Below are 10966 nucleotides of genomic sequence, written 5' to 3'. Positions count from 1 at the left end.
GATATTGTTGATGGAACATTAAACACATATAGTGGGATGAGTAAAAAGAAAAGATCGTAGGAGCACGAGACGAGACACAAAGTTGATGAGATTATTATGTGTGTGTGTATATATATATTGCTCCTAAAGGAATGATTGGAAATGATGGGAATTGGGCAAGAATGCCAGTTTCTATATATTGTAGCATAGCATAGAATATGATATGATATATACGAAGAGATTTTATTATAAGATACCTAGCTGCAAAGTGTGTAAATATTTAATTATATATTATGATGCTTCCATGAAAAGCCACCGAAAGGGGAAAAGAAATGAGGAATCGACGGCGGCACACAATGACACAAAGTTGTGTGTGGAAAATTTGAGTGTGGTTGTAATGAATTAATAATAATTATACCAAAGTACTTTTGAATCACAATCTACAGTAGCATAAAAAAGGACCATATAGAGTCGTGGCACAAACCATATCTTTGATTTTGATATGTCATATATCACATGAAGAGAAAGCAAAATTGAGTATGGAATAATATTAATATTAGGTTTCCTTCCATATCTCAAAATTAATTAATCATATAATAAACGTTATTTGTGTACTACTTTTTTCTTTTCTACCGTGGATTATCGTCCTCAATGAAGAAGTTCATGAATATAATTGCTAGTTTAATTTAATAATTTTTAAAGTGTCTAATACATTTTTTTTTATTTTTTTATTTTCAACTTTAAAAAATAACAATATTTTGAAAGTTAATCACTAAATTACAAATTCATTCTTTAATTTTTTAGGATTGTATCTATCTCTTTTTTTTTTTTTTTTTTAATTTCACACATTTATCTAAGAACAAAATTAAAGTTTTGTATCAATTAGACAAATATGAAATTCAAATTTATATGTTGATGAATTATTTAGAGATGTATTCACTGTACTTAAAAATAGGTCAATAAACAAATTTATATACTTGATATATAGCCAAATTTGAGTTTTGGTACTTGGATTTTTTTCTTAAAAAAATAAGACTATAAATACTTACATCACCTTTTGAGTTTCTGGCTTTCTTATTTTCTTTCTTTTATCTATATTATTTTAAATTACAGCCAAGCACAAATTCTTTAAACTTTTTTTCTAAAAATAGTTTTGTTTACAAAATTTGACTAAGAATTTAAAAGGAAAAGAAAACAAAAATCTATAGCACACGAGCATAGAAATTCAACTTGTAATTATCAATATAGAAACTCCAATATTTATAATTATTAAATTTGGATTGTAAGGAAGGGTTTCAAAGTTAGGATAGATATGTAAGAAACTATGATACATCACCATCGCCAAAATCTCAACGGCACATATACATATATTTAAACTAAGCTTGCGTCAAGTTGTATAATCCCGAGGGGTGATGTGTGTCCTCACAATTACAATAATGAATATGGGAGCATGCAATATTAAAATTCATTGGATTTGGAATATAATTAAAAGTAATTAATCAAAGTATAAGATAAAGTAATATTTATATATGTAGGAGTAGGAGTGACTAAATTAATGATGAAACACTTTAGGTGCATGCCAGAAACTGTTGTAGTTAAAATAATAATAATAAGAATTGATGAAAGGGCTGCAAAAAGTGAAGGATTGGTCCTAATCTAATGAATTGATATATGTATATATAATGGAACATCAAATAAAGCCATGCCGACCTTATAATGACCCTACCACACGAATCTAATAATCTAATCTAATTGTTTCTTACTTAGTGTAAATAAAAATGTGGGTTACATTCATGAACCTCCATTATTTCTTAACATTTTATTTGATTATTATTTAGTTGTTTTTTATACTCTATGTTTTTTTTAGAAAAATTAAGTCTAGTTTTTTTCTTTTTAATTTCTTACAATTATTTGAAATTTGCATATAATTAATACTACTTTTCACCTATTAATTTTTTTAAAAATTTTGTTATCTAAATCGAAACAAATTTTGAGTTTAAGAGGAACCAAAAATGCTATTTTAACTATAAACCCTAAATTATAATCTATTTATTAACCATTTTTATTTTTTAATATGGTCTTTCCTTTAACGTTTTCAATTTTCTTTTGGTGTCAAGTACTAGAAAACAAAACCAAATTGCTTTAAAACAATTTTTTCTTTAGTTTTTAAGCTTAATTTGACTTGTATTTCAAAAGCATTTTTAGAAATGTAAATAACAAACCTAAATTAATTGGACGAGGGTTGTTGAAGGCAAGTCCAAAAAAATTAAAGGGTGCGAAGAAGAAACATCCAGACGAACACACTTTTGAAAAAAAGTTACTGTTATGAGGTTTAATTAGGTCTTTTAATGGTAAATATGTACGAACGAACAAAAAGATAAATCATACTTTTACTCACTTACACACCCTAAACCTTGAGCATAAGAAATAACTTAGCTTTGACATCAAAATGACCTATAAATACTTCTATTATTTGACAACCCCAATTGAAGAAGAGCAAGTAATGATCTTGAAAAGAAATCCACTGTCATTTTGGTGTTTTTGAACTAATTTAGTCGTTAGAGTGTGTTGGGTTCAAGATCAAATACAAGCTAGAGGATGTCCCACACAAATCAGTTTGAAGAGTGAGAGCTGGCCAAAAAGGGGAGGCGCGCTAGATTCGAGCGTAAACAGCAATTAAAGAAAAAAGCTTTAAGCTGGAAAAGAATGAAAGCTAAAGTTAATATGGAAGGTGGTGAAAGTGATAATTAATTGTGTGTGTTAAATTAAGACAGTGACGATACTTATTAAAATATATGTAAAGGTAAGCAATAGGCATGGAGGGTGGGGGGCTGTCCCAGTTGATCGGAAGAAAGGAAAGTAAAGGTTGAAGTGTGAAGGTGGGGCATGAAAAATGGTGGGAAAGAGCAGAAAAGGGAAAGGGTTTAGGATTTGGTTAGGGTAGTAGAGAGATGAAGGGATGAGAGGAAGTAAAAGGAAAAGAGAAAGAGAAAAAGAAAGGGGAAGGTTCCTTTTAGGTCCACGTAAGGGGCGTGGAAGGTGAGGTGGGAAGAGAAAAATGATGAATAATAATGGGAGAGAGAATAGACAATAGAGGAGCCGTAGGTTTGAGGGGGTGCAGAGTTGAGAGAGATGAGATGAGATGAGACCCCATTATTGGAGGGTTAGAGGAAGGGGGCCATTGCTGATGTTGACTAATTGGACACGTACGGTTCTGCTTACCTTTCGGCTCTCTCCACGTCAATTTTTGCGGCTCTTTCCTTCTTTCCTTCTTTCCTTCTTTCCCCTTTTTCTGTTTCCCTTTTCTTATTATTATTCCCTTCTTCTACTTCATAACTACAAAACCCATATATTCTTTTCTCTTCTCTCTTCTCTCTTTTTTAAATATCCTTCCTCCTCGCTTTATCTCTCCTTCAACCTCCTCACAAACTTAGAAATGCAATCATAATATGAGATGTGTTTTAGAGTTAAAATTTAGGGATGATATTGATATAGAATCTTCAAGCATCAAAAACAATATAGGAGAATGTTGAATTAAAAACTAACGAGTTTAGTGTTTTCTTAAACATGTATACAGTATCGTGGATTTGGTGGGTTATTTGTTGCTACGTGCTAGGAGTGAGATATAAGCAAAGATTTAATTAATCATGTGATTGATGGAATGTTCAACCTCAAGTCAAATGTATTTCGAAAATGTGACACAATGTGGGTTTTGCACATACGATATTGAAGGGAAGATCAAGCACTGATATCAATTTCTAAAAGTTAAAAGAGCTGTGGCAATACTTTTATAAAGTTTTGTGGTTTATCTAGCATATACTTTGAGGAAAAAAAACATAGTATATAAGAAAAACTTCTAGAAATGTAAATAGTCTAGGTATATGAAAAAAGAATGTCTTAACATAGTAGGTTTGCCAAGTAACTCTAAATCAAATGCTATTACTGTCTCTTCAGTCAACAAATATACTCGTCAACTTTCACTTTGAAAATATACAAAATCCATTATCATGGTGCGTCTACTAAATCACGATAAAAAACATGATAAACGTTAACGATTTTAGTAGGTTTAAACACGTTATCATATACAAAGTTAGTGTGGTGACAATCATACCAACGATGGAAAAACTTCGAGTGAGTCAATTCACTCAAAGTTAACATTGTCAATTCAACAAGGTTTATCCATATGTAGCTAAAAAGAAAAACCCATATCTAAGAACTCTCAATCTCGACTACTTGCTTAGTTTTTCCAAAAACTTTTGGACTGGGCCTAAACTAACAAGTCCCTAGTGATTTCCAGCCCATATTACAACGCAATAAATCCAGCCCGGCCCACAGTTAATTGCGTAAGTTTTGTAGTTTTCTTAAAAGAAAAAGAAATAAGAAGAAAACATTTAGTTACCGGTACGGCGGAATCGGAAATTAGCGTCAAATTTCGCGGCGGCGGCAGTCCAAAATGGCTTGTGGATGTTTATGTGCTTCCATACTTTCTTCCCCGAAGCTCCCTTCTCTTAATTATTCAGCTCTTACTAAAACTAAGTTGCTTCGTCGTTCCCCAGTTTCTTTCCCTCCGCCATCTAAATTATCAGCTTTCAAGTGCAAGGCTGCTGGCCAAACCTCCCCCAGTCCCACCGTCTATCAGGGAATTTATGGTCCTTGGACTGTTGATTCTTCCGACGTTCGAGAGGTCAGCTTGCTTTCTCTTTTTCTTTCTCTTCTTTTAATTCTTTCTAATTTTTGTCTCTTACAATTTGGGATTTGTGTTTGCCTTGTAAGTTGTAAGTTCTAACTTGTTTTCGTATGGACTTCAATGTTCGTGTGGATTGTGGTATGCTAATATTTCAAGAATTGTTGAGTATATAGTATAATGGTTTAAAGGGCGAAACTGAGAATGTGCTTCATATATACAATACAAGAGTGACAGCTGCCACTAACATAACAATAAACTAATTACCAAGTAATTAATTTCGAATACGTCTCCCTTAAGATGGACTATTTATGTTAAGAATACCCATCTTATACATAAAAGATTGTTAGGTAGAAGAAGATAGTGAACATATCAGCCAAATGGGAGGAAGAACGAACAGGTGTCAGCTTCGAAGAACTTCGAACAAAATGGAAGTCAATCTCCATATGCTTTGTTTGCTCATGAAAAGTAGGATTAGTTGGAATATATATTGCGGCGACATCACCGTAGTATGGGTAATTGAACTAACATGTAAATCACAAAGAAGATTAGTAATCCAAGTTAACTCAGCAGAAACACTTGCGAGAGCTCTATACTTAGCTTCAACAAAAGATCTTGAATAAGTGACTTGCTTTTTAGTTTTCCAGGAAATTAAGGAACCACCTAAAAAGACACAAAAACAAGTAATATAACAATGAATGTCTAAGCAAGACCCCCAATTGGAATCCACAAAGGCCTTAAGCTGAAAAATAGAAGTAGAATTAAACAATATGCCCTGTCCAACCGTGCAAAAGATGATGAATAGCTTGGAGATGCTACAAACGATTTATCGGGGTTGCAAATTTTGAAGATAAAGCAAGTGGCCAACAAGGCGGCGATAATGAGAAGAAGATTCTGCATCTAACTAATGACCTTCTGCAGACATTTTCAGATAAGGTACCGTGCTGTAGCCCATAGGAGAAGAACTCGGTTTAGCTGCCAAAAAACCCAGAATCCTCAAGGATTTGAAAACAGCCTTATGCTGAGAAAGATAAATGTCCTTGGTAGAATGAGATAACTCAAGGCACCCAAGAAAGAAATTAGTGTTGCCTGAATCCTATAACAAAAGCTTTGACCGAAGTATGTTCTTAACAGCATCAAGCTCAGGGTGAAGGCCTAGTGATTAATACAAATAATTCACAATATCTAATATTCTGTGCTACTCTGTTCTGTTGGTTTCTGCAGTAACTAATGGTTTATATTTTGTATTCTATCAGCGCGTGGGAAGCTATCTATTTATATGGATTCTTAGTTTCTCCCAAGGATGAGATTCTTTAAAAACTTCGCAATCCGAATGAATGAATAATTGTGCTATTTATTCCATTGAATATGGTTTATATTGTACGAGAATTTGTGTTTATGAGCCAGGTCATTCAGGTTTATATGGATTCTTAGTTACTTTGAAGGATGAAATTGGTTAAAGACTGACGACTCATTGGGTTCATAATTACTTGGAATTTGTGCCATTTATTTCGTTAAAATATAGCCTGAATGGAATTTATGTTTAGAATTAGATGAAATCCTTCCATGAGATTATGTGAAGTAGTGTAGAAAGAAAAGAAAAGTAACGTAGCTGCTTATTCTAGCATCTTATCAAAAGAAGTCTCTCGCGTCTTCTTACAGGTCTCTCATTCACCATTCCTAATCTTTTGGCTGTAGGTCAATGCTTATATCTGATTTGGTCATAGTGCTTAAACCTTATAACAATCTTCATTTACTGGCAACATTGGATCTGATGTGTACTCACTCTATACTCATTGGTGAAGGAAGACAGTCTCATGCAGTTGAACCTGCGTAGACAGTCTTTGATAAGATGAAAACAGTCTCAAATATTTCTAATTTCAGTGATAATTTGCTTACTGTGGCAGGTGATTTTATATAGAGCGGGATTAGTGACAGCTGCTACCTCTTTTGTGATAGCTTCATCAGTTGCCTTTTTACCCGATAGCTCTTCATTGGGTGATACACTTAAGCAAAATCTTGATTTGCTTTATGTCCTGGGTGGAGGAGGATTAGGCTTATCCCTATTCTTGATTCACATATACGTAACTGCAATTAAGCGAACTCTTCAAGCGCTATGGGTGCTTGGTGTTGCTGGATCTTTGGTAACTTACTTAAATCTTTCACAACCAGCTGGGGAGAGCTTAGTGCAGTATGTTGTTGATAATCCATCAGCGGTCTGGTTTGTTGGTCCTCTCTATGCAGCACTGACTGGACTTGTCTTCAAAGAAGGTATCAAGTATTTTTAATATCTTCCACTTCCAGGCCTTTAACTTAGTATTTGTCTTTTAATGTTGTATTGATGAAGGCAAGGAAATAGTAAGAATGAAGAAGATATTGAAGTTTAGTAAGCTCGTTTATTGGTTAAGTCTTAGTCTTGATGAAGCAGGCAAATTATAAGAAAGAAGATATTGAGTGCTGAGTCTGCCTTCCTTTTTTCAGCATGTACAAATTAGATTGTAAATACTAATTATGTTCCAGATGTTTTTGTTATGATTTTGGGTTATTTGATTTATAGATTCTGTTATTTTTGGAAATACAAAAACAGCTAGGCGTACGCTAGCTGAAATGGAGTGAGACGTTTAATTCGTCATGCGTACTTTATGATTAATAATATATAATTCATCAGGCATACTTATTAGTGTCGGCTCAATTCCCAGTACTTGTCTATCCTCTATATGCAGGGCTTTGCTATGGAAAGCTGGAGGCTGGGATTCTCACCTTTGTCATACCTACGCTACTTCTAGGTCACCTGGTAGGGCTCATGTTTATACTTTGAACTTGACAAATAAATTATCAATATTCTGTTTGATAACCATTTATCGTTAGGTTGTGAGTCATAACATAAAATCTCTTTATAGCTTTTGAGCTTGTACACTGACCTTTCGGATGGGCGTTATTTGTAATGCAGACTGGTTTGATGGACGACGGGGTTAAACTTGCTCTGTTAGGTTCATGGATGGCTCTCTTTGTAATATTTGCTGGAAGAAAATTCAGTCAGCCAATCAAGGTAATGCTAACTTGGACAAGTTATTCCGAATTACTCAGACTTGTCTGATAACTATTTCACTTTTTGTTTTTTAGTTTGGAAAAATGTTCTCGGATTTTTTCTTGGGGAGTTCGCAAAAATAGCAAAAAAATATATGATAATAGAGCTTATGTCACTTATATTTTTAAAATTGCAAAAATAGCAAATTTAAAAGCAGATTACCGTTAGATTTGCCTAATTTGCAAAAAAAAAGAGGTTATAAGTTGTTTTTTTCTAAAAATTTGTGTCATCTAATACAATTTCCCTTTTTTCTTACTATAATTTTCAACTTTATTAAATAAAGATTAGATTTCTTTGCCATTCTTTTTTTAAAAAATGATGTTTCTAACTTTTTTATTATTATTTTTAAATTTCCAAGATTTTTTGTTTTTTGTTTTTTGTTTTTTTTTCTATTTTTGGAACTTGGTTAGCAATCCATATATTTCTTCAAGTAATGTGAGAGTCATACCATACCAAGGAAACAAATATAAATTCAAAGATTGGAGAATAAAATCGTTATCTTTCTTAAAACAAAAAGAATTTTCTGATTGTAACTCATTTGGGATGATGCTATTTAACCAAATAATTTTAAAAATTGATAAATGAATAAAACCTTTTGTTGTATATTGTACATCGATTCGCAGTATAGCATATAAAAACCTAACCTTTTCTCTTCACTCTTTGATGGATGAAGATACAGAGTTATGAGAAATAAGGTATTTATTTCCATAGTAAAAAGAAAAAGAAAAAGAAAAAAAGGAAAAGAAAAAAGGAAGAATCAATTTATACTTCTAGAAGACGATATATCACGTAAATTCAATGGAAAAACAGCTATTATATATTTGATTTTTACATCTCTTATATACGTCAATCCTTGCATTTAAAGAAGTCATGAAAGGTATGGTCTTAAAATGAAATTTTAACAGAGGGTCCAAAAAAGTTGAGAAAAAAGCACCATCAGTTACAGTATGTAGTGCACTTGATTGTTGCACTGTCTTGACTGGTTTCATATTCATTTCCAGGATGATATTGGAGATAAATCTGTTTTCTTATTCAATGCACTTGGAGAAGACGAAAAGAAAGCCTTGATTGCAAAGCTTGAGCAGCAAGAGGTTAGTCAGAATGCTGATTAGAGGAATATTAGAACACTCTGCAGGAAGAACCATTTTAATCCACGAATTTTGGCAGAAGATAAGTCCATACTTTCTTACTGCATCTTGTACTATAGTTAAATAGTTTATACACAACGCTACTACTAGTAGTATCTGTTCATATTACTTTTGCAGTATAATATATATAATATGATTAGAAGGATACATGGCAATTCCATTTTTACTTGAATAGGAACAAACATGAACATACAAATGCAAACTTCTCAGGGGTTTAATTTATTCTAATTGAACAATAAGTTCAGCGCAATGGGATGGGACTACAAAAAAGGTGTCAAATGGCAGGGAAATTCTGATGGAGAAGCCTATTGTTAACATCAGCCATTAGAGGCAAATTCTGGTGGAGAGCCACATCATTGACAGTAGTTCCCGTGCCATCAAAGCAGTAAACAGGGGCTTGCCATTTCTCATCCTCTAGCACAGCACCCACTTCAAATGTCATCACATGAGCGTCTCTTCCTGCACAATTGGGGAAGGGAAGGGAAGGAAAAGGAAAAACAGCATTGAATAACAGTGAATGGCAGGAATGAAAGAGAAAGAGCCAGGGCAAAACGGTATAATACCATCGTAGAAGAGCCAATAAACGGGTATTTTAGTCTCAACATCTTCGTAATACCAGATGAAATCGACCTTCTCCCAGACATTGCAGAGGAAACCATCGACATGGCGTTGACCCAGATAATGGGCTCCGTCGAGCCATTTTGGTGGGAGAAGACCCACCTCAAACTGAATGGTATCGCAAGTCTTGGAAGAATCTAAAGTGTATAAGAATTCAGTGCCGTTGTTCCATTCGATACCGTAGAGAAGGGTGCCGAGCTGGTGTTGGACGATGTTGAAGTTCCGACCATTAGGCCAGTCGTACCAAAGGTCGGTTATCTCGAGAACTCCGGAGAAATTTGTGACGTAAATTGAGTGAAATTGGGGAGGCCATGGGGTTGGAACTGGATCCTCCGAAATGGAATAATTCACACTCACACTCAGCAGTGAAAGGATAAGATAGAATTTCCCCTTCGAAGTCGTCATGGCTTCGTAGTTCTCTCTCCTCTGTCCATCTATTAAATAATTTAAATTGTTCTAATTTCTAGCTATGTCAAATATCCTTCTCTTTTTATTTTTGGTTAAATTGTATATTCTTTTTAACAAAGTTAAAAAATATCTTCAACAAGGACAGCAGAGAAGCCTGATGACCTCCAGTGTGTCTGACTCTATCACCAGCGGGGACTAGGACTCGACCACTAACCAAACAATAACTTTGAACCCCTCAAGTAAAGCTTCAGCTTCTAGCAAGCTCACATAACCCCGTTTATAAATGAATTTACTGCCTCCCAAAAATGCACCACTAAATTGATTCCGGACAATCCACCCATGCCTACCCCTCCCTTATCAGACCAAGCAGTCTCCACATTCAACTTCCAACACCCAACAGGCGGCAATAACCAATGGGAAGGGCTCTCGGGAAAACAGTCAAAACACCCGCCAATGGGCCGTCACTCGCCTCACAAGACTCCGAAACTAGAGAATCAATTGTTACTCGGAGAAATGCTAAATCGGGGGATGCCTTCTTGAAATGAAGCTTGTTCCTTACAGTCCAAAAACTTCAAATGGAAATCATCCCGCAATCCAAATTTAGATGCGATCATCTCATTCCTTACACATTGACTAACAAACTGTCAGAGGATTTAAGAATCATTTAGCTGTGTTTAACAAGTATGACCTAAAAATTCCGAAATCCATGAAGCCAAAGCCACCCAACTCTTTCCTAACACATACATTTTCTATGAAAGTTTTCCTCTTCTTCTCCAAAGATCCACACCAAAAGCAGGTACCAATGTTCTCAGGATCCTTACAAAAGGTCCTCCTGGAGCTTAAAGCAACTCATTGTATAGCTAGGAATAGCTTGACCAACCGCTTTCAACAGAACCTCCCCCATCTGAGAAGAAATTCCTCTTCCAATTTTGCACGCCCTCCAGACCCTACCCTTTCCTTGACCTATCTGAAATGTGACATTTGTCAACCATTATAGAAACGCAACCTTAGATAAAGGCTGAAGGATCTCATTGCTTGAAC

The 10966-nt window shown here is 34.5% G+C and overlaps 2 protein-coding genes across 2 annotated transcripts; one reads left to right on the top strand and one right to left on the bottom strand.

The window, feature by feature from the left end:
- The first annotated feature begins 4356 nt into the window (after positions 1-4356).
- Positions 4357-9052, top strand: LOC101223108. The gene is made up of 5 exons (XM_004140511.3): positions 4357-4663; positions 6571-6934; positions 7387-7457; positions 7614-7712; positions 8753-9052. The coding sequence occupies exons 1-5, from the start codon at positions 4433-4435 to the stop codon at positions 8861-8863; spliced, it is 876 nt and encodes a 291-aa protein (XP_004140559.1). The 5' UTR covers positions 4357-4432; the 3' UTR covers positions 8864-9052.
- On the bottom strand, positions 8997-9982 carry LOC101202836 (uncharacterized protein At4g14100). Its single transcript, XM_004140512.3, has 2 exons — positions 9463-9982; positions 8997-9358 (listed from the first exon to the last, which is right to left on the bottom strand). The coding sequence occupies exons 1-2, from the start codon at positions 9920-9922 to the stop codon at positions 9174-9176; spliced, it is 645 nt and encodes a 214-aa protein (XP_004140560.3). The 5' UTR covers positions 9923-9982; the 3' UTR covers positions 8997-9173.
- Positions 9983-10966: the final 984 nt, after the last annotated feature.

The sequence above is a fragment of the Cucumis sativus genome, chromosome 6 (assembly GCF_000004075.3).
Source record: "Cucumis sativus cultivar 9930 chromosome 6, Cucumber_9930_V3, whole genome shotgun sequence".
Classification (NCBI taxonomy): Eukaryota; Viridiplantae; Streptophyta; class Magnoliopsida; order Cucurbitales; family Cucurbitaceae; genus Cucumis; species Cucumis sativus.
This window is presented reverse-complemented; position numbering and strand designations above follow the sequence as displayed.

Bases quoted from the DNA above. Each gene is read 5' to 3' on its own strand.
- LOC101223108 (XM_004140511.3), top strand. From the start codon at position 4,433: ATGGCTTGTGGATGTTTATGTGCTTCCATACTTTCTTCCCCGAAGCTC. The intron at 7,458-7,613 runs GTAGGGCTCATG...TTTGTAATGCAG, and splicing joins CGCTACTTCTAGGTCACCTG to ACTGGTTTGATGGACGACGG. The intron at 7,713-8,752 runs GTAATGCTAACT...ATTCATTTCCAG, and splicing joins AATTCAGTCAGCCAATCAAG to GATGATATTGGAGATAAATC.
- LOC101202836 (XM_004140512.3), bottom strand. From the start codon at position 9,922: ATGACGACTTCGAAGGGGAAATTCTATCTTATCCTTTCACTGCTGAGT. The intron at 9,359-9,462 runs GTATTATACCGT...CCAATTGTGCAG, and splicing joins TTATTGGCTCTTCTACGATG to GAAGAGACGCTCATGTGATG.